This window comes from Copadichromis virginalis, linkage group LG1, assembly GCF_057382275.1.
Source record: "Copadichromis virginalis isolate Kocher_CV1m ecotype Utaka linkage group LG1, C_Virginalis_male_GT1.1, whole genome shotgun sequence".
In the NCBI taxonomy this organism is placed as follows: Eukaryota; Metazoa; Chordata; class Actinopteri; order Cichliformes; family Cichlidae; genus Copadichromis; species Copadichromis virginalis.
The window spans coordinates 30581475-30605080 of NC_140618.1; the positions used below are offsets into that span (position 1 = coordinate 30581475).

The window sequence follows — 23606 nt, forward strand, 5'->3', positions numbered from 1 at the left end:
CCAAACATCATGTGGTGCAAAAACCACAACTTAAGAGTATTTTATTTTGTATATTGTGTCATTGGTGATTGGATTTAATTAACAAACTAAATGCAGGCAATGTCATCATCTGGTTGAATGCTTTTAAACTGATAAATCATACAGATCTTCACACTGCACGCACTAATGTTTCTTTCAGATTGGCTCCTATTATGGCAGTGAGATTGCACCTGTGGATATCGACGGAGACGGCATAACTGATAACCTTCTGGTGTCAGCACCGATGTTCTTCAGCGCAGGCTTGGAGAAAGGAAAGGTCTACATCTACAGAGTCACAGAGCTGGTAGGTATATAAATGCACGCGAGCGTTAGCCAACGACTGCACAGAACTGGGTCGACACATGTTCAATCCCCAGATTTCCCAGTTACACTCTGCTGGTTTCCAGCACCACTGTCAACATTTGACACATGATCTTGTCCAGATTAAATGCGCAGATCAAATGACAGCCTGCCATGCCAGTGTGCCGACTTTATTTGATGTGCAGCATGAACTCAGGAGGAAAGTATTCTCTCTCCTCTGAACCCATTTCCAGCAAACCATTTGGAGGCGAGAACTTTTCTTTAATAGAAGGAAATTTCCCGGTGTTCCAGGTCTGTCATGCTCATTGGAATAATGAATGTCTTCAGCTGTCTCAAATCCATTGAACAGGCATAGAAGGGGTATTTAAATATCCAGTGCACCCCCAAACCACATCACAGGTGGCAGCTTAAAATCTAAACAAACAGAAATCACATGTTAAAAAAAGTCTCTCTTCACCAGGATAGAAATGCCACATGTTCTGGATAATTAATAATGTGGTTGATTCAGGTGTCGCTCCAGGATGCTGCCCAGTCATATCGTCCTGGAAAATTTCTTAAGTTGGAATTCCTTGGTTTAAAAAAAAAAAAAAAAAAAAAAAAAAAATATGCAGCTGGGCTCATATAGTTGATATTTATAGTCAAAAATGTGATTCTGCACTAATGCATTTTTAATTGTCCAGAGACCAATCCTCAGCAACCAGGAATGTATTATTTTAGAAAGGTTAGTGCTGGCCACTTAGTAGACACCAAAATTATTTTATTTTAAAGGATGACCAGCATATTCTTTTATTCTAACTTTGCTTCATATAGAAGCTCCAATGTAGTGGCTCACACATGAAAGATACACGGTTAGCAACTGAGAGGAGACACAAATCAGTGGTAAGAAGGAAATGTTTCATTAAGAATGACATCTGGTGTGAAAATCTGCCAAATAAAGTATGTAAATTATTTGCTTGTGAGTACAGGAGAAGCTGAAAGAAGCTTTAATTACTTGATAATTAATATTTTGATTGAGAGCACCACAGTTGTTTTGGAGGAAGGTTCAGAGGAGGTTGGAGATTGTTACCATCATGGCTCATCCGGTCAGGATGAGAATGAACAGTCATCAATCACTTACAGGTTTCTCGTTTTATTTGAATAACGCGTATAAAGGAAAGACACACATGGACTGCGATCTCTGAAAGGAAATAAAGTGTGATTTAAGTAACTCAAAATAATGCATGAACTCAGGAGACTCAAACAGAAACTCACCTCAGCTGCTGCCCCATGTGGGAGTGAAAGAGTGAGCTGTAGGTGAGTGCAGTCCTTATATAACAGGTGACAGGTGAGTGCAATTAAGGGCAAGCAGCACACCCAATCAAAGGTGAGGAAAAGAGACAAGGTGCATCTGGTGAAGTGAGTGTGCTGAAAGGTGAGCCTTTACAACAACAGTGGTCAGGTTTCTTTTGTTTTTAATGGTACGCCTCTTGTAAATGAAGTGTGCAGAATTAAAGCGCTCAATCTTCTTCAGCTCTGTGGAGTCTCTTTTCACTTTGAGGTCACTCTGTGCTCTTTTAGTGTCACGGTTTGCGGGGCAAGCCGTGTGGTGTTTGTGGAGGAAGGACCCAAAATGCAGGCAAAGGCTGTGATGCGAGTGAGCGTTTATTGACAATGGTGGCAAAGTGGCAAAAACAGGAAATAATGAACGAGGAGCTACCCAAAAACCTAAACTGGGAGAACTAATGAACAAACTCAAAACCATAATAACACGGGATGATGAGCAGAGAGATGCCAAACACCAAGAAATGCCGACGGACCGACAACGAGCACAGGCAAACACACAATACACTCGCGGATCTTAACTGACATAAGCAGACGAGAGACACAGACCTTCAAAGTAAAACCGGAAACACTGACAGAATACATAATCAGAATAAGCTAGAACCAAGATGATGATGATAATAATAATAATAATAATAATAATAATAATAATAAAATAATAATAATAATAATAATAAAAAAACCACTGAGTCCACAGAGTCAGGACCATGACATTTAGTATAATTTCTAACCACTATCGTTACCACTTCTATCCCCTATCTGGTAATTTGGAGGCTACAGTAGGCTTAATACAAAAGTGATGTATCGGTTGGATGGTAAATGGCCTGTATTTATATAGCGCTTTACTAGTCCCTAAGGACCCCAAAGCGCTTTACATATCCAGTCATCCACCCATTCACACACTGGTGATGGCGAGCTACATTATAGCCACAGCCACCCTGGGGCACACTGACAGAAGCGAGGCTGCCGGACACTGGCGCCACCAGGCCCTCTGACCACCACCAGTAGGCAACGGGTGAAGTGTCTTGCCCAAGGACACAACGACCGAGACTGTCCAAGCCGGGGCTCGAACCGGCAACCTTCCGATTACAAGGCAAACTCCCAACTCTTGAGCCACGATCGCCCCTGTGTATTGTAGTAGCTGTTCTGATGTTAGACATATATCCTCCATACAATAATAATAAATAAAGACAAGACTGAAACTAATAGAAGCTAAACTTAAACTAAACGGACTCTGGAAACAAACTGAAATTTATTTCAAATCACAAAATGAAAACAAAATAAAAACACAAACGAATGCGAAATTTCAAAATTTCTCCTTTGTTATATATTTATTTTTATTTTGTGTGTAATTTTTGGCAATGATTTTGTCTCATGCAGTTCTCTCCCTGTATTTTAAAACACTATCCCGAGTATCATCTAAACGAATAGACTAGTATGACTTCACTTATAAGAAATGTTTGCCTGATGCAGATGGGATGATGAAAATGATGTAAAGTTCCCCATATTACAGAAATAAATAGTAAAGAAAACTCTGTCCAAATCTAACCAAAGTTACCTAAAATCTGGCAGCCGATGAAAAATGGTTGCTTTTTTTTTTAAACTTGCTCCTAAGCCAGTACAGACTGGTTATGACCCTTCACGGCCTTCTGGTTGAGCCATGTGTTTCACATTTAAACACTGCTGACTGTATTTTTCCCTGTTTCTCTATCAATCTCCTTCTGTGTCACACATGCTCACATCAGGTAGCCGAGAAGTTAAAACTACCATCCTAAATCAACTCCTTTCACGTTTATTCAACTGAAAAACAAGTGATATCATGTTTCGTCTGCCAGCCCTGAATTATGTTATGATCAGGGATGCCAAGTGGAGCAATGATATGCATGACTACTGATCGACTCCATTATTTGGCTCCATTCTGTCAGATTGCCTCTTTGAAAAATGTTCCAGTCGGGTGGTTGCTTTCATAGATGTGACTATCGTCCATCTGACTCAACACTTACTAAGAATAGAGCGTCAGAATAAATATACTAAAGTTATATGACAGTCTTTAGTTCTTTTACTGCCCGAAGGTGAAATTCCTCCATGTTTTCTCTCTTTTGCCAGATGTTTAAGATATTTCAGTTCAAACAGGAAGAATTAAAGGCTTATGCAGAAAACACTGAAGCGTTGCCAAGCCTTATCTTCTGTTTGATTAGAAGAAAATATTGTTTCTTTTTCTGTTTAGAGCACGACATGATTGGTTAACTAAAGATGTTTTGGTGTAATTGAAACAACAAACGCAGCTGGACCGAGGGCAGAGAACAAAAAAACGTCCTTGCTCTTATTATGAGATGCCTAAATAAATGAACTGCGGATGATTTAACGAGCAGTTCTGTCCTTTTAATGGAGAAATGTGCTGAGCCTGAAGGCATTTATTATTCTGTTAAATGGAACATATGGTACACTGGGACTTTTTGCATGCTATTTGTAAAAATGGCTTTTTGACACAGTAAGCTCTTCATTTACAAAAAGACTGGAACTCTTTGCATACGTAGATATAATTTATATCTACGTATGCTACTTATGAATATAAATAACAATATTTTGCTCCAATGATTTCAGAAATTTAGTTTTAATAACAGTCAAAGGCATTTAGGAACCGTGAGAGCTAAATTGCACCAAATGTTTTCTGTTGCCGACAGGTCTGGACAGCAGGAAGGCTAGTTTAGCGCAGAGAAACATGGCATTGTCCAGCATTGTTGGTGCCTTCGCCCATATACAAGTATCCAATGTAATCAAAATGTAATCAAATGGAAACGTCTCTTTTTAAATCTTGTTTTATTAGTTTTAACCTTTTAACTTTATGCATCAAGCAAAAATTGTATTATATGCAACATTCTCTGACTGGAAGAAATTTGTTTAACATTTAAACTTATTTTCTGCACATTCCAGCACATAAAATAAAATATTTTTTGTGTGTTTGTGTTTACACTCACTCTTTCAAATAGATGCAAGTAAAACACAGCAGAAAATAAATAACATCAAAGACTAGCGGTCCTGTTGCTCTATTTTCACCTGTAAAGCAGGAGTGGAGGTTTACCCTGGTGCAGGTGTGCCGCAGCGGTCAGTGGAAGAATCCGCGAGTTTCTCTGTGAGTTTCCCATTACGTCATAGCGCACTCGGTGCTTGCTTGGAAGTTTAGGGGGGTTTTTTCGCTGTAAAAAGAAGTTTTCTTCCCACGCACAATGGATGCTAATGTTTTTGTCACTTTTTATGGAATCAAACTCAAAGTAGGTCAGTACTTCCACGTTTTAAAGGCTGCACGCTCATACTCTCTCCCGCACTCATATGATCCACTGTTGATCTGCGCACAGCTGTTGTCACGAACGTCGCACTCGCTTACGTCACTGTCATGAGACATTCTCGCAAAAAAAATCACGGTTTTAGTAACGCAGTAACGCAGCGTTCCTACGGGAAAGTAACGGTAATCTAATTACAGTTTTTGCAATAGTAATCCCTTACTTTACTCGCGTTACTGCCCATCTCTGGTCATGATTATGTTTTGGTTGAATTATCGAAATTATCAGCCATTCTGTCAACCCCGTTAACCCTTTAAACCATCATTGCTTTAAACCTATGCTTCCCAACCTTTTGGAGCCACAGCACATATTTCGCATTTGAAAAATCACACGACACACCACCAAACAAAACTGTCACAAAAAGCATATTGATACATTTTTCCCCGAGCACCAGGTATAGCGGAATATGCTCGGTTTGTCCCCAGTATACCTTTTTTGCTTTCTTCTGACCACTACTCATGCTATTGTCTTCATCTAGGTCGGAATTTTCTCCAGGACCCAGGTCATACTAACTAATTTTTCTTTTCAAATATTTATCTCTTGCTATTACCCGCTGCATTTTCTCACTCAGAGGATGACTGTTATGTGACGTATTCTTGGTCTTCTTCTGTTTTACTGGCAGTTGGCAACCCGTTTAATTAGAGCAGGTAGTTTTACTGCCTTCTAGTGGTAGAGAATGTAATTGTTCTGCCCATTACTCACGCAGGTCGCTTAGAGTACTAATTGACTGGGACCAGACAAGCATCAATGGCACACGTGATCGTTTCTCACGGCACACCTATATCCCGTGGGACAGTGGTTGGGAAACACTGCTTTAAACTATAGTGCTGTTAGTTGTGCTACAGTGTGAGTAAGTTGGAATGACACATACAAACCTCAGCCAAATTATTTCTCATACAAAGGTCAGCTTTAAAGATTATTATTCAAGTGCAGCAGTTGTCTGCTGTCTCTGGCCCACTCAGAGTTTGTGATAAACTGAGCAAAGAAGAGGTCATGAAGACAGTCAAAACAAACCAATGCAACAAGCCAATATGACTTTGAAAGAATTCCTTTAATGAATGTGAGTAAACGTAACAAAAGCGAGGCTCGAAAATATCCAAATAACTCTAAAATAATCCAGACTTCTCATGATCAGTCATTTACTCCAGTTGCTAATACATGGGCTGGTGTCTAGGGGGAGAATCCAGCTTTGGAAAGGAATGAAAAGCATTCTGATCTCTTGCTGTGGTTAACAGTGTTTTATTTCACTAACTCTGTTTATTGTAGTTGATTTTTGGGGGGGATGAGCAGCCAGATCCCCCACTATGGGAATCCCCACTAATGCTAATGTCTATTTATCAACACCAGTAACAAAGTGGATAGTCACGAATGTTTGTGTGAATAAAAACAAACTGTTAAAATTCTCCCCCATGGGACAGTAGCCTCTAGATATTTATGTGTGGGAACCAAGACAGAAACAAGACCACTGTATTAGGAGTAAAAATTACAACTGTCATTTTTTTCCTCCCCCTCAGAATCGTTTCTTCCTTGAAGGATCGTTGGAAATTCACAACGGTGTCCAAAACGCTCGCTTTGGCTCTTCCCTCGCTCCTGTCCCTGATCTGAATGGTGATGGGTTCAATGACTTGGTGGTGGGAGCTCCATTGGAAGATGAGCATAAAGGAGCCATTTATATTTTCTTTAGCCAACAAAACAGAATACTACGCAAATATAAACAGGTAGGTGGTGTGGTGCATTACACTGTAGCACATACATGTAAACCTTCCCAAAGCTGGGCAGCCGTGGATTTATGTATATTTCACTGTGGCGAAAACCTGTGAAAGTCTTGATTCTTCCTACTCATAACAGCTTAGATGAATGCACTGACTGTGCAAATATGCAACAAGTTGTAAAACTTGGATTAAATGATAGATTAAAAGCAAGTTTAAGAGGTGGGTTAAAAGCTGAAAGACATGGTGGCACAGTATGTTTGCATGTTCTCCCTGTGTCTGTGTGAGTTCTCCACACGGTACAAAAATGTGGGGTTGGTAGTCTGTCTCTGTGTTAGCCCAGTGACAGACTGGTAGGTTCTACCTGGCGTATGACAGCTGGGCTAGGCTCAAACTCCCCCCAGCAACCCTGAATTAAGTGAATGAGGATGGATGGATAGACAGATGGGTTAAAATCTACTTTATCTTAGTAGGTGAAACTTACAGCATGTACTGTAAGCTAATTATTATGAGTGACCCTTCTGTAATTTCTGTATTTATTAAATACTCCTATACTCCTATGCTATTAAAGGACCAGTTTGTAAAATTTATTGGTGTATAGCAGTATGGTTCCCAACTGAAATCAAGTGATATCAACTTTCCATTAGAAAACAGGTAAAAGCCTGTTTTTAGAGTCAGTGTTTGGTTTGTCTGTTTAGAGATACTGTAGAAAAAATGGCAGTAACATAGAAGACTCCATGGAAGAGGACTGTTTGTTTTGTAGGTAACAAAGACAATATTTGCAGGAAATATTCACTCTAATAAAAACCCAACCCCTCAAACACTGGAGCTTTGCAAAAAGTTTGTTTTCATTTGCAAAATCGTATATATGAGTGCACTGAATTTTAAGCAGATTATTGTAAGCATTGATTGTTGTCACTGTGAACCGTCTGTGTTTGTTTTAGAGAATAGCAGCTGCAGATTTGGCTCCTGGCCTGCAGTACTTTGGCCGTAGCATCCATGGCGTAATGGACATGAACGATGATGGTTTAGTGGACCTGGCTGTAGGTTCCCTCGGTGCTGCTGTTCTACTTTGGTCAGTATTTTAAAAATAAATAAATAAATAAAATAGACATTGTAGTTATTCCTATAAATTTATTTTGGCAATTAATTGAAAGATTTTCATGATCCTTGGTTTTGCATTTTAACTGCAATTTTTAAAAGTCTGTCATCTGTCACGCCCTCTATGCCCTCACAGGTCCCAGAGCGTTGTTCGTATTTATACCACTGTGAGGTTTGAGCCCAGTAAGATCAACATCTTTGTGAAAGACTGCCAGAGAGGTGGCAAAGACGTGACCTGCATGTCAGCCATTGTATGTTTCAACATCACAGCCAGGACAGCCATTTCTCCCACACAGGAAATTGGTAAGCCAGCAAAAATAATCCACTGCAAAGTTCTCTAGTTCTTCCACATGACAAGATTGGCACTTGGCAAGGTGAATAAAACTACTTATTACCCAGCCGAGAATACTGACAGGTTACAAAAAAGATTTATGAAAGACAAAAACACAAACTTGTTTCACAGTAGAGCGCTCAGTTTTAGATTTTGAGACAAAAAAGACGTATACGTTAGTGGCTCTGGATATTATCACGTCATTATCAAATCATTTTTTCTGATGTATTTGAACAGTATTCATGTATATTTTGGACCCATAGTTACTTAATAGTTCAGCAATGTGGATATTTGTTCAAGACAAGATGAAATATAACTGGTTTCAAGTGAAAAAAGGCAATTCATGTATGCATATATTTATATATCTTTCATGTCCTTGCTTCAATGCACTTTTCAGCATATGGCTGCCCATAAAAACTCTGACGACTCCTTTTACTTTTAATGGTGCCAAAGTAAAATGTTTCTTTTCTAGCATAAGAGGTTCTGATCTCACTGTTGTTTCTCTGCCAAAGCTAATGTTGCTGCCTTCAAAAAAAACCACCGTGTCTGAGCCACTGTGGCGCTATCAAATGTTCCTTTTCGTGCGCGAGCACTGTTAGGAATGCATCTGGAAGTTTATCTCTGCTCGGCTGCATTCGGCTTCCTCAAAATAGAGAGATTTGTTTGATGGTGGTGAAAGGTCCCAGATAACTCAAGTCTGCAAAAATGTGCTGTGCCACCAAAAGCAACCCACATGCATTTAAGTGCAGCGTTTTTTTCAGCTCGCAGTTTGTTTTAATAGCTATCATGACGGGGTCCAGTTTCACAGTGAAGCAGGGCTCAGTGGCGGAGGAAGGAGAGGTGTAGTGGAGCATGTTCTGAGTTAACCTCTTGACCCCGTGGCATCTTTATCATATCTATCATATGTGCCAAAACAGAGGAGAGGAGGAACAGAGGGAGGTAACTTACCCTTCATGGTTGCATACAGTGGAACACGTTTATTTAATTTTCCTTTCATTGTCGTGTCTGGGTAGTAATGGATGGCAGATGTGCTGCTGTTTGTGAAATCTCTGTGGTCTGTTGCATAAAATGGTTCTTTTTTTCAGCCATTCATTTTTATGCAAATATCTATTTAGAGTGTCTTATAGCGAGCTCTTTAAACAGACAGGCTGACTTACTGCGTACTGCGTTGCTATGTATCTCAACACTTTTTCAGAGTGGAAAAGTACAAGTTAAAGACTGAGGATGAAAAATTGCTTTGGAACTTGCAGTTCTCCTCATCTAAAGAGGAAAAACTTTTACTGGTAATTGCGATGTGGTGAAAGGGACAGAAAAAGTTCCAAATGTCATATCCGTTATCTGCACGGATCTTTTTTGCGTAACATATTAAGATCTCTGCAGCTCTGTCAGCTTCTCTAGCTGACCTCAAACATAACACATGCATGAGTTTAGCCTTGGTAGATTTTTCCTCATGCCATGAAAGCCTCTGAAACAATGCGGTTTGGAAATGAGTCAGTACTGAGGCCAAAGGGTTTGGATTCTTATATGTGTTGGTCACACATGTAGCGTATGTTAGGAGCCAAGCTGATATTGCATTGCAGTGCTACAATGATGTCATTTACCATCTCCTTTTGCTGCCATTTATCAATTACTCTGTACTAACATAACTTACTAACATAAGTAAGAACAGAAGCGTGTCGGTCTTAAAAACACAAACAGGATTTTTCACGGTTTCATATTGAAATGTAATATCTTAATTCTTCCTACAACCCACTAGGGATCAAGTACAATGTCTCTATCGCGGAGAAACGTTACAATCCTCGGGCGATGTTGGATAACCCGAATAAGATGCAGCCTCAAAACTTGACCCTCCTTCCGGGAGAAGAGACCTGCGAACACATCTACTTTTACGTCATGGTGAGATTCAGTTTTAATGTTATTTTGGTTGCTTTTCTTCTTACAAATCATTTCATAATCAAAACAGTTCTGGCAGAATTGCTCAGAAAATATCACTATGGCTATTAGTCACTGGCTAAAATCTAAAACATACATCTATAGACTTGTTTAAAGCAAAACAGATATTTGAGTGTCACAGACAAAGTGTCATAATACAGAAAATCTGCTGGTTAATTTCTGAAAATAACATTTTTACATTAGGAAACGACAGACTACGCCAGACCCATAGTGTTCACTGTACAAGTGGCACTACAAGATCCAGAAAACGCACCAGTTCTAGATGACAGCTGGCCTACTGTGGTGAAGACTGAGGTAAGAGACAATCTGGCAATGTCCTATATTTCAACATGCTGCTCAGCTACACAGCTACATAGCTATTAGCTTTGCATAATGCATAGTTCAAAGAGGTTTGGACAGCAGGTGGATGAGGCTTTTCAGAGCTGTATGCCTGTAAAGAAAAATATCTCCCACCAAGTAGTTTGAGCAGTAGATGTTTAACACATATACTGACCTCAATATTTAGATAATTTGGCCATGATTAATATGAGCCTCCTGAGAAAGAGAATACAACAGAAAACAAGGAAAATCAATCATCATCTGGGTGAAATATGAAGCAGCAGTAGTTCCTTTGATGTAAAAAGATCTTGTCTCTTTGGTAAGCTGCCCTTTTGGAACGGCTGTGACGAAGACGATCGCTGCATCCCTGACCTGGCGCTGCAGAGCATGAATGACCTGATGACTCCAAAGTAGGTATACGCATATTCATCACCATGCCTACAGTCGCACAGTGGGACAAATTTTATTTGCACACTCGCAACGAGTAAATAAATAATGCGATATCTTCCTTCCTCGCTGCTTCCCAGACAGTTCTGTGCACAGTCCGTACAGTCTCGTGGTGCTTTCTGTCGCCGTCAAAGTGAAGGGGAGATGGAGGGATCTCTCAGGGTGCTAGAGGCAACCAGGCGGAGGATGGTGGTGGATGTTCGGCTGGAGAACAAAGGAGAGAACGCATACAACGCTCGCCTCAACATCACCTACACACCCAATCTGCACTTTTCTAGCCTCATTGTCAAGGTGTGTTATCATGACCTTAAACTCTTCATGTGGTTTATCAGGACAGATGTTCTCAAATAGCCTAAAAGGTCTATGTTACTCCAAAGAGTCCGAGGTTTAACCATCAGGTAAGGCGAAATAAATTCTACATTTATGACTAGCAGTGACATTTTTCATTCAGGACAACTCGGACATCAAAATAGAGTGCTACAGTCAGGACAAACTGAGGAACGAGAAGCTCTGCAATGTCAGCGCACCCTTCATGAGGGCCAAAACACAGGTGAGTTAACCATGTTTCTTCACGTAATTCATATGTGTCGTTGTGATTCTTTAATAAGATAAGATAAGGCTTATTGTCATTGGCAGCAAAAGGATAAATTGGATTCATTTCCATCGGAGAGTTAACTAAAAAACATCTCAGGTTGAAAAGCTGTAACTTTATTACACTATAATGTTTTAGGTGTTTTTGAAGAGGTGTCTGGAAAAGCATAAAGCTGATGCAGCCCAGTGAAATTCATCCGTATGCCAGTTTTTGTACCGATTCCCAAATAAGATTAGTTGGTGCCACTGGAGAAAATTGATGCGAAACACCAGTATAAAGTAATTCATCATTCAAGAAGAAACTAAAGTCTTGCTCCTCGTCTGGGTTCTGATTTCAGGATTTAGAAATCTGAGAGAACTCAAACCCCTATGTCAAAACAGAAATCAGCATTAATTTTCTTTCAGTATCTCTGCCTGTGCTCATCGGGTTGTATTTGCTTAGAAGAGAAGGGGTGGAGATGCCAGATGTTGGCTCTGTATGTTCTGCCTGTTTTGCTCTTCTCCAGAGTTTTCAGCCAACTGCTGTTTTAGTATGTTTCATCCAGGCTTTTAACTCTGCCAAAACATGTTTACGAGAACAATATCATCCTCAGAAAGCACATTTATATGTAATAATAAACATAGTTCCCCATTGGGGACCACGAACACGTGCTGCAACTTTATTGGGCACACCTGTTCCACTGCTCGTTAATGCAAATATGTGAGCAACCTGTAAAGTGGCAGCAGCTCAGTTAACAAATATCAAATACACCAACTTAACATGCTAATGTTTCAGCCCTGTACCCTTCATCATATCATATTGCATATATTCATCAGTGCTCTGATGAATGCCACAAGCCTGAAACATTAACACAACTGTTGGCATGGACTTTGAATGTGACATGTCTGATGTTGTTAGGGGGGCTGGTCCTGAGTACTTCAGAAACTGCTGATCTAATGGGATTTTCCCACACAGCCATCTCTAGGGTTTACAGAGAAAAAGAGAAAATATGTGTCAGCCAGCAGCAGTTCTCAGGGTGAAAATCCATGTTGATGACAGAGGTCAGAGGACAAAGGCTTGTATAAACACTACAGAAACTCAAACAACCACTTGTTATAATCGATGTATGGAGAAGAGCATCTCTGCATGCACAACACCTTGAACAGACGAACAGCAGAAGACCACACGCTGCGCGCCACCCCTGTCAGCTAAGAACACCAAGTGGATGCCACAACTCACACAGGCTCAACAAAACTGGGCAGTAGGAGATTGGGAAAATATTGCCTGGTCTTTTTTCTGCTGCAACATTCAGATGGTTGACTCAGAATTTGGTCGAAACAACTTGAAAACATGAATCTATCCTTTGTATCAGCAAGTTCACTGCACTTAAGTGGCCTCCACAGCACCTTTGGGATGTGCTGGAACGGGAGATTCTCATCTTAAATGTGCTTGTTTACCTACATGATTATCCACCCACCGAATCCAACTGAAAAGCAAAGCAGCAGGGATAGTACCTGGATCAAAGTACCTGGACTACTTTGACATCATGTTGTATTTTTATATGTAAAGAATGAAATTCCACAATGTAAGAAAGAGGGCGCATTGTCATTTGGAGGAAATCATACCAGTGTTATGGAAAGAAAGTGCAATATGGAGATTCTAGGACACCATTCATAGCTTATCCGTTGTCGTCACTCATGATGACAGTGACTTCTCGTGTCTCGTGTTGGAACAGCTACTCGTGTCTTAAAGGTTAAAGTAGCTGTCCCAAATATAGACAAACAAATCAGCCAGTCTGGACCCCTCTTCTTCTTTTCACTATAAAAACATCACATTTAATTGTTATTGCATTAGGAAGATGCATCTTAGCAACGGGGTAAACACAACAGATAAGACTTGCTCTTCTCTCAGCATTATTCAGGTGAGACTGAACGAAAGACACCGAGATGCATTTCTCCTTCCTCATCTGTTAGTGATTCTCACATTCATTTCTGCTGTACCAAGCTTTTCCACATGCTTATAAAGTCAACAATATTTATGAGGCTGTGCACTTTCCGGGGTATTTTACAGCAAGGCATTACTTTTTATTTTTAGGAGGGTGATGTTTGTGTTGACTTTGATAGGGATGACACCGGTCGTACATCAGTAAGTGCAATTAAAAGCTGTTATCCCTTTTTTAAATGTGTTTTTCATTGACATCTGAACAATAATCTTTCAGCTTTCTATACTGAAACAAAGTCTGCTGACTAATAATGCAGGAATGAAGGACTGAAGGTGACTGAAAGAGTTCATGAAATGTCCTAACCATGTGATTATCGCAAACAATGGTGATCTCCTGGGCAACAAGTAAACCCAAATTTCTATGTAATGCTCCCAAGCAACTGAACCGAGCAGACCTGGTCACCCTTTAGAGCTCACTGAATGATTCATACCCACTCATTGACCCTAAACAGCATCCAGAGCCACAAAACTGATGTGCTCTGGTCGAGAGCCTTTTAAGAATGTGGCACAGAGTTAAACAAGGCTGATTGTACACCAGTGCCACTGCCAAGCCAGCCTAAACCACCGTAGAGCTGAAGGAAAGTGGGAACTTCAGTGCAAGCTTTTTAAATTAGCCAGTTATCACGCTTGTTTGGATCTTACCAGGTGATTCTGACCCGTGTAAAACAAGTTTGTTCAGTAAACTTTACAACCAACAGCGACAAGACGTCTAAAAATCGATTCCTTTTGCACGTGATCGTGGAAGCAAATGTGTTTTTAGGTTTTGTGGGTGTATGCAGAGAGAAGGGTTCTAGTTACTAGCGGTTTGACGACTGACAACGAATGTGGCCTAAGGAGGCGGACAGGCTGAAGAAACACAGAGGAGGAAGAGGAGAAACATGCACTGTTTGAATTTCTGTGTTCAGCTATGCAGATGCACGAACATTCTCCAACCATGGACAATCACGCCCTCAAAACCCAGAACAACTGTGTGTGTGCATGTGTGTGTGCACGTGTGCGCGTGTCTGGATTCCTATGTTTGTGTTTCATCCAGCCATCCTTCTCAAGAAACAGTGGGCTGAAGTCAAGGTTAACCATTCTTCACCAGGATATGCGATAGGACTAACAAAGGAGGACCGGGATCATTTTCCACATCTGGGACAAGATGATACGTAACGAGATCATTATATTTGTGCTAAATCTGTGGTTGCTTTGAGAATGAGTCTATCTATATGGAAGAGGGAAGGAGGAAACCTCGTTATGCATTCCAGTCTGGTCAGACTGGATCCTTCATGATTTCATTACACCATGGAGGACTGTAAACAATGCTCAGCTAAACTCTGCTCTCCTAGATCGGCATTCTTCTGCCAATCAAGCCTCCTTTGCAGACTTGGGTTCCAATTTTGATACATACCCATTCCTCTTTCTGGCTGTCTCCTTTTTACTGCTCTGCTTTTATTTTGCCCTGAATCTGGCTTCCACTGGAAGTTTTGAGTGAGTGAATGTGTGTGTATGTAGTGGACATAGTCTTCAACTGAGGGGAAATTCCCAGGCTCTCTTTAAGCAGCAACAACTGTGCAAGCAGCTGCCTGGGGTCAAAGCCCAGGAATTATAGTAGGTTATTGCGGACTTGACTTCTTTTGTGTCCTTTATTCTAGGAATGCTATATAGCATAGCATCTGGAGTACTTTAGAGTTTTGTTAAAGCAAGATGAAATATAATTTAGGAAAAGCAATAAATGGGTAGTGTGTGCTTCTAATCTTTACTTCCTCTTCTTTGTAGGTAACATTTCGCCTGGAGTTCGAATTCAGTCGCACTACCTTCCTTGACCATCTCCGGGTTATCCTGGAGGCCAGCAGGTATGGACATCACTTTATATCTATTGGCATCCCAATTACTTTTTGCTTTGCATGTAGACAAATGTTCTGTGTTTTAATGATCAACAAAGATATTTAAAAAATAATACAAGGATAAGCGTCTCGCTGTAAGATCATCACTTCTATTTGTGGAATATTTTTGTCTTTTCAACAGTGACGGTGAAGAAAATAGCAAAGCCGATAATTTCAATGATATCTATTACTCGCTGAAGTACGAGGCAGACCTTCTCTTCACCAGGTTAGTCAGCTTTCGGGGGGTGGGTGTTGTTGTTGTTGTTTTGTTTTTTACCAAACAATACAAGCGAGGAATTTAGAAGTGCAGTGGGCTACAACAAACTGTGTTGGCATAATCTGGAAGATACTGAATGTAACTGTGGGGGAAATTAGTCGCTAGTTGTGCAGCCGGAATGGGAACTTTATGTTAATTGTTTGCTTGTTTATTTATTTACTTTTTTCTTTATTTGCTTTGACAGGGATTCTAATCCGACTCGATATGAAATCAAACCAGAGCTGTCACTGGAGGAGCCAGGCATCATCGGTCCTCCTTTCAACTTCACCTTCCAAGTGAGACCAGTTCTATCACCACCATGAGCTTAATTCAAAGTACAGCTTGGAAATAGTTTACACGATTCCCCCTGTTGTGCCTTAGATCCAGAATCTTGGATACTTTCCGGTAAAGGATTTGCAGCTAAACATCGAGATCCCAGAAATGACAAAAAACGGCAACCAGCTCCTTCAGATATCCGACTTCCATATTAACCAGGTGTGTGCAGAGCTTCAAACTGTCTATCAGTTAATACAAAAACAGAACATGAGGGACATGTGGCAGATTTTTTTATATTATAGCACTCCATGGTGTGATAACAGACGCTTACAGTGGCTAATATTAACACGCTGCATAAAAGATGCCTTGCAGACAATTAGCAGCGTAATTGTTAGAGTGGCTAGGACTAAATCATTTGTTACTCTAAGCTTTGACATAATGTAATCAGTGAGATTTTGGCACTTTGGAGCTGACGAGCTGCCACTTGGGTTTCAGTCAGTTTCCTTTCCACCTATGCTGCTTTTTTACTTTTTTGCATTTACCCTGTATCGTCAGTTGGTACTTGCGATTGTTCTGCTAAAACTCACATAAATATCAGCGGTAAATAACAACAGAAGAGCAGTGGTGGTATTGCTACTGTTTAGGGGAAAGATTGTTTGGTTTGACCTGAGCAGACCTGTTCTACTATTGAAGTTCATCATTTCTGGAAAGTTTTTCTGGAATAATACAGATTCACAGGTCTTCTTAAAATTTTGGACAAGGTCAGCATGCTGAAACTCTTAACATGTTCGAGTCTGGAGGTTCAGCCTCTGATGTTTTTAATTGGGAATGAGAGGGGCAGCTCAGGTTGAGCCATTTGGGGATAAAGTAATAGAGGCAAGGCTGAGAGGGTTGGGACATATACAGATGAGGGAGGGTGGATATGTTGGACAAAGGATGATGAAGATGGAGCTGCCAGGCAGGAAGAAAAGAGGAAGACCAGAGAGAAGATTAAATGATGTAGCGAAGGAGGACATGCAGATTGTTGGTGTGACAGAGGAGGATGTGGGGACAGGGTGAGATGAAGCTGTGGACTCCCCTAAAGGGAGCAGCCAAAAGAAGAAGGACAGAGTCAGCTCGACAGACTAACCTCAGCTACACAGCGTCCAAACCTAATCACATATTAGCAGTGCATTACATTTACTTTACATTAATTGCTGAACAATAATCATTCTTTTTAGTAACATGATCTAATAAGCTCCAGCTTATCAGCATATTATTTCACTGCTTTTCTGGAAACATAACATTTTACTGCACTAAGAGGAATTTCTTACCCCCATGTCGCACCTCAGAGAGATGGTACGCACTGTTTACCACCTCAGCATGTGGCACAGAGCAGGGCATCACCTGAAGACCTGTCACGCTTCTCCAGCTTGGTAAAGTCAATAAAACCTATCAAATTCTTTCCCAGATAAAAGTTTAATTCTCAACTTATTTTCTTAACTTTTTTTTTTTTCGATCTGCTTCTTCCCACAGAACCGATCCAACACACTAACTCTTCCAATTCAATGCACAGTCAATGTGGCTTACTACAGAGACGCTGCCTTTAGAATCACTGGAGCACTTAGAATAGATACTTTACACGCGGTGAGCTTAAACCTCATCAATGGCTGCATGAATTATTATTTATCACTTTTTACAAAACTTTGGCTCTGCAGTGCTTGTAGCTGTGTCATCTGTTCGTTAAATGCGCCTGCTTGTTTTGATTTCCTCTCCAGCTGAAGTTTAAAATCCTGGAATTGGTGACCAGTGCATCAGTGGAGCTCCCCTCCTCCAGCCCCATGTTTTTACATGAAGAGAGGCCTGTCAGACATGTGAGTCGGCAACAACCAGTGCTCTAAATTGCTTCTGTCCTCGTCTGGATTTTATTCTTACCATGTGCCCGGTTCTCGAGATCAGCTGTTAAAATTTATTTCAGTGGACTTTAAGTATTCAAATAGTGTCTCGTATGTGATGTTACCATTCATGGAAAACTAAGAAGAAGAAAAAAACAAATTTTCCATCAAGCACCTCTTTTTATTAAAAAATGAAAAGAAAACAAAGTTTCTGCTTCAGCTGCGCTCATGAGCACAGAACTGAAACAGGGAATAATCACACTGTAAATGTTAGTATTGGAGCACTCATGGCTGTGTGGTGCTTAGGGACCGAAAGGACCAGCGGCACAACATGTATGAGTCAGGACTCAAACACTAATCTGTGCTGCCATCTATTGGTCATTAAAACTGTCAGACTCTATTATCTTGTTTTTTTTTTAAAGAGACTGTATTTGTGGAAGTAAAAGGTGAATGGATGTACTTGATCGGTCTGTGAAAACGCTTTTTTATCAAAATTCATGAATTGTCGTTATGCTATTCTGCAAAAATCATATTTATTTAAAGCTATATATTTAAGCCAAAAATACCATTTATCACTGCCTGTGTGTACAATTCAGCCTGCGTGCTTAAGAGAAAACAAATTTTATGTGTTGTCATGTCCAACAGATAATACTAGAGATCAGGAAGGAGGGAGATTACAGAATTCCTACTTGGATTATCGTTGGAAGCACGCTGGGAGGACTCTTATTGTTAGCCCTGCTCAGCCTCGCTCTATGGAAAGTAAGTTACGTCGTGCAGTTTTTTAGTTAGCTGACTAACAGCCATTGAGTTATTAGAGGTATTTATCTAAATACCCACTTTTAGTCACTGACGAGTGACAATTTGGGGGGGAGCTGTAGCATGTGATTCCCAGCATTTTCATGAGGATAATGGTTTTCCCATCCTGGAAAAAAAAATCACACCCTCTGGGGTTAAAATGTTTCCTTAAAGCACAAAGCCCCACAAACAGTTGATACTGTTCATCTGGATGTAACGTTTTAAGTGGGAGAAATATTTTGTCACTTATCCATGTGACTTCTTCAGTTTCCCCAACCTTATAAACAGTACATGTGCACAGTAACTGAAACTAGCACCACTGGCGAACAATGAGCTGTCAGTTTCTTCATTAATATGCAAATTGCCATGACTGTTTACAAGGTTGGTCGAAACCTGCAGTCAGCTCATTTTTCTACTACCTCATCTGTAAATGTGAGCTATGGTCAGATGGTTATTGTAGTGTAGGTTTAGACTGCCATCATGTGGCTGAGAATAAGATATTGTCTTTAAATAAGAGTCTGACAGAAATGCCATAGTTATGTACCAAAACTGTGTAAAATGCCAGATTCTTCCATTTCTTGACTCTTGTCTGCATGTTTTCTATTTATTTCATATTCCTGTAGAAATAATGAAGCGGCTGTTTTATATCCATTACCTGGATCCTTTACTGTCAAGTAAAGGTCAAGCCAGCAATAAAGGCAGCCTCATATTTATGCTCAACACAGGATGCATTGACAGAAATGAAGAATCTGTCTGAATATGTGGAGCTGCGCTTTTTGTTTTGCGTGTATGTGTGTGTGAGCGTGTATTCATATCTTTGTGGGGACCAAAAATCCTGGTCCCCTCAAGTTTGAAGGCATATTTTGAGACTCAAAATGACGGTAAGGGTTAGGGATCCATTTTTCTTGGTTAGGGTAAGAGGCTAGAGAAAACATAATGCCAGTTAGATGTCCCCACAACATATGAATACCCAACGTGTGTATGTGTGTGATTGGGGGAGGGGGTTTACTGGCTGAAATGCTTACATTTACAAGAAGCTGCTAGTCTCCCATCATATATTACAAAATTGTTTAAAAGCACGTCCTTATTTTAATTTTGTGGTATTTCTACACACAAGAAAATCATCAATCTAGCACCAGCGTCAGTGCTTATATTAATATAATTAAATAGTCATCTTTTACACAAGATCTCCTGATGTATTGTTTTATGGGGAAAAGGGTCAGTCAGTTTGAACCGAAGCATCTGCCTCATGTTTCTGTATCATATTAAAGTGTAAAAATGGATTGTGTGTTATTTATTTAGGTTTTTCAGGGGGAAGAAAAATGCCACTGATGATGCAGAAATTTAAAAAAATCACAAAATCACATGTATTAAATATGATCCACTAGATGTTAAAAAGCTAAATGATATTTAGTGATAGTCACCATGAGCAGATATCTAAAGGATCTGATGAACTGTCATGATATTTGGGCAGGCTAGCTGGGGATTCCAGTACACACACACACACACACACACACAGACATTGACTGGATTTATCAGCATTGTGGTTTTAATCTTCCCCAGTATATTCCTGACCTCAAACATACCCCGAGGGATACAGACTGGACCTTGTTTTTACTTTGGATTTATTCCGAGGATATTTTTATTTCTGATCAGCCCCATACTCTCTTTAACTTTCATGTGCCTCTATATTTGGTTAGCTCCAGCATCTTAGCTGCTGATAAATTTTCTGCCTCTAATTTATTTACATCCACTTATAACAATGTTGAGCTCTCACTGAATCATTTTAACCATAACTGTCTTTCTATTTTAGATAAGTCTGTCCTGTTTGACTGAGATTAGCTCCTGAAACTCTTCTCCTTGGATAAATGACGGCATTAAAGCGTTCTTGTTGAAAAAAAATGAGCACTTGTGGAGATCAAGTCATCTACGCATTCATCTCCTTCATTTAAAGGATCTTTCAGTGTCTTTTAACACTTCGGGGAGAGATGCGAGGGCTGCTGATTTTTCAAACCTGGTTTCAAAGAGCAGAGGTAATCCTGTGATGGTATTCAACACTGTATTAGTGAAATTGGTATTCCTGCACCACCTGCTGTGCCTGTTTTAACAAATGAATCTCAAAATTCACATTTATTGCTAAGATTTTAGAAAAGGCTGTGCCTAAGCAGCTTACAGCTGTCTTGGACAAATACAGCAGCCTTGATCATTTCCATTCTGGCTTTTCCAGAGCTCATTCCACACAAACAGCTCTTCTGGGAGTCTCCAGAGACATCTTGATGTGAAGTGACACAGGATAATCTTCTGGACTTGACTTGATCTTTGGCTTTAATACTGTTGATCATCGCGTTGAGATTGACAGGCTGAGTTCATCTTCCACTTCTCTTGCTTACTGTGTAGCACACTGGTGGGCCTGTACTGTTTCTGTTGTATCTGCTCCTTCTTCAGCACGTTTTCAGCACTTTTAAGGACATTTCTTATCATTGCCGTGCAGACGATTTTCAGTCATATATCTTTTAAGCCCCGAGATGTTTCTAACCTGCACATCTTGCATCTAGAATCTATTAAAACTTGGCTGACATTTTTCTCCAATTTAACGAAGAGAAAACAGAAGTTTGTGCCCCTGACAGATTTGTGCCTACGGTAATGGAAACCCCAGGTACCTTTGCTACATTTTCTACTTTGAAAGTGTAACTTGTGACTCAGCCTTCACTTTGGATGCTCGCGTTTAATCACCGTTTCGCTCTTGCTGTTGTCACTTAAGAAATATTTCCAAGTTGAGTTCCATCGTGTCACACTTTGAATTGGAAATTGTTATTGGGACCTTCACGTCTGGATTATCGCATTCACCTTGTTCACTTGTCTTAACAAAACCTCCTTTGGAACGTCTGCAGGTTGTTCAGAATGCTGCTGCGAGGCTTCTGACTAAAGTCTACCAAGTGCTCATGTGTCACACGGTTGGTAATTCGGTTGCACTGGATCCCCATTAATGTCACTTTAAGATTCTGATGTTGACCTTTAGAGCTCTGCATGGGCAAGCACCATACACCACCACCCAATGTGATGTTTGTGTATTGTATGTACGGTCGGCAAGGTCTGTCATCTCGGTTGTGGGCAAAAGACCTGCAACTGACAAATAAAGGCTATCTCATCTCATCTCATCTCATCATCTCAATAGTGAAGTTTTGTGTCCATATATTCTGCGTTCCTGAGGTCACATGATCACAACCTGCTGGTTTTATGCAAGACTGAGAACTAAAGGAAACAGAGTTTTTGTGGTCCACAGACTCCAGAGCTCTCTACATTCTTGTTGTGAATCACTTTATGATATTTTTCTTGAAAGCTGGTCAATAAATAAAATTTTACTTACTTTTATCCTTAGGGGGTGATGACTAATAACCTCGTCTACTGACTTTACATCTACAGTTTGGTGCCACATGGGTAACATGCTATTTTGAGATTAGGAACATAGTCAGCATTTTACATGGTGACTACGTCAGTATGTCAGCATTAAAATTGTGGCCTCACAGATCTGCAAGCACAGCCGCACACTCTGAAACTTCTTAGCTTTTTCTTAAGTTTGCATAAATTTTACATTTGCAGTCACAAGGAAGTGATGCAATCTGTGTGCTGCACAGTGCCCGCAATATTTGTAGCACATTTGTGTTTGCAGCATTACTTCTTATCTAACTTATCTCTGCTCTCCCACCCAGCTTGGATTTTTCCAAAGGCAAAAGAGAAAAGAAGAGGATGAGCAGGAGGTCAACGGCAAAGTGGCAGAAGAGCGATAACGCAGGCTGAGGGCCCCCAGCAGACACCCTTTCCACAGGGGACCCGACACTCAGGGACCAATCCGCCTCACCCCACCTGCTCCCACCGCTGCAGTGGCACCGCGTACACAGCTCCACACGATCATTATTGCTGAAGAAAGGCTTTTTCAGTGCACTGGATCTTTCCTGCGCCACAACCCCTGACCCCCAACAATCAGCACTGTCACACTCACTTAGCATTCCTGCACTGTTGCGACATTAGGGCCTTCTTTGTCTATGTCTTCCACTGGCCTGGATGTCATCTCTTCAGAGATCTTGGAGCTCTAATTGCGTAGGTTTCTGGCCGGAGCTCTGGTGGTTTTTCTGTCCGTTTTCTACAGAAGAATAGAGCCACTTTCAGTCGATCTGTTTCAAGATTTTCAGGCCACTATTTGCATTTGAGGCAAATGTTAGCCAGTCATTCTTTTGTCTTTTCCTGATGTGTAGGCTATTTATTTAACTCCTATGGTAAAGTACATGAAAAAAAAAACCTCAAGGGTGTTTTCCCACCCAAAAGCTACAACAAAATGTAAAGCTCTTATACTGTATATTAAAAATTCCAAGTTTAAGAAATTTTTATCTGCCATGTATTCAGTCAATTTGCATAATAATTTATGACGACAGAAAACTGAACTAAAGTCACCAGAGAACGAAGAAGATTCGTGATGTTTAACTTTTAGAGACTTTTCTTAATCTTTGGAGAAGAATCCTCTAAATGCATCATCTCTTTAAGAGTTCGTTCATTTTAAGATTAACATCCTGGGAATCATGCAGGGTGATTTTTAAAACATTTGATGCACTTTTTACTTTGTATAAAATTAACTTGAATTTTGTAAATAGTCAGTTAGCTTTTTTTATATCCTTTCAGTACTATAATGGTTTTCTGACAGTTTTCAGCGTGGTTCATGGCATTATTTTTTCTCAGTTCAGTACGTCGGCTTTGTTTCACTGAACCTGTTACAATACGAGACAGCTGCGTGCCTTTTAACATGCACTGCATCAGAGCAAAGGGTGTGCTTATAATATTAATGGGATTTTTTTATTTTATTTTTTTTTTACATTTGAAGCAATTCTTAACAGAAATGTAAGTAAATGATAATCAGAAGCCGTAAACATGAGTCCAGTGATTGCACAATGTCTGGAGTTTTTTTCTCTTTGAAGAAGTGTGAAGACCTGTAATATGCCTACAAATAAAACAATATAGGTCTATGAGTGTCTTTTTCACAAGTATCTGAGCGCTTTCAGCTGCATAGAAACAGGCCTCAACAAGCATGAGTCACCATTTTTGAGATTCCAATTC

The 23606-nt window shown here is 40.2% G+C and overlaps 1 protein-coding gene across 1 annotated transcript in view; it reads left to right on the forward strand.

The window, feature by feature from the left end:
• itga11a (integrin, alpha 11a) overlaps positions 1-23515 on the forward strand; it is a 52805-nt gene extending 29290 nt beyond the window's left edge. Inside the window, exons 13-30 of the mRNA XM_085458972.1 lie at positions 179-322; positions 6515-6718; positions 7654-7784; positions 7947-8113; positions 9898-10037; positions 10278-10388; positions 10737-10822; positions 10940-11150; positions 11311-11409; positions 15193-15269; positions 15442-15525; positions 15761-15851; positions 15937-16050; positions 17163-17246; positions 17347-17457; positions 17589-17684; positions 18351-18464; positions 22211-23515. Of these exons, the coding sequence (XP_085315098.1) occupies positions 179-322; positions 6515-6718; positions 7654-7784; positions 7947-8113; positions 9898-10037; positions 10278-10388; positions 10737-10822; positions 10940-11150; positions 11311-11409; positions 15193-15269; positions 15442-15525; positions 15761-15851; positions 15937-16050; positions 17163-17246; positions 17347-17457; positions 17589-17684; positions 18351-18464; positions 22211-22288 (2142 nt within the window). The 3' untranslated portion in view covers positions 22289-23515. The remainder of the gene's footprint in view (positions 1-178; positions 323-6514; positions 6719-7653; positions 7785-7946; positions 8114-9897; positions 10038-10277; positions 10389-10736; positions 10823-10939; positions 11151-11310; positions 11410-15192; positions 15270-15441; positions 15526-15760; positions 15852-15936; positions 16051-17162; positions 17247-17346; positions 17458-17588; positions 17685-18350; positions 18465-22210) is intronic.
• Positions 23516-23606: the final 91 nt, after the last annotated feature.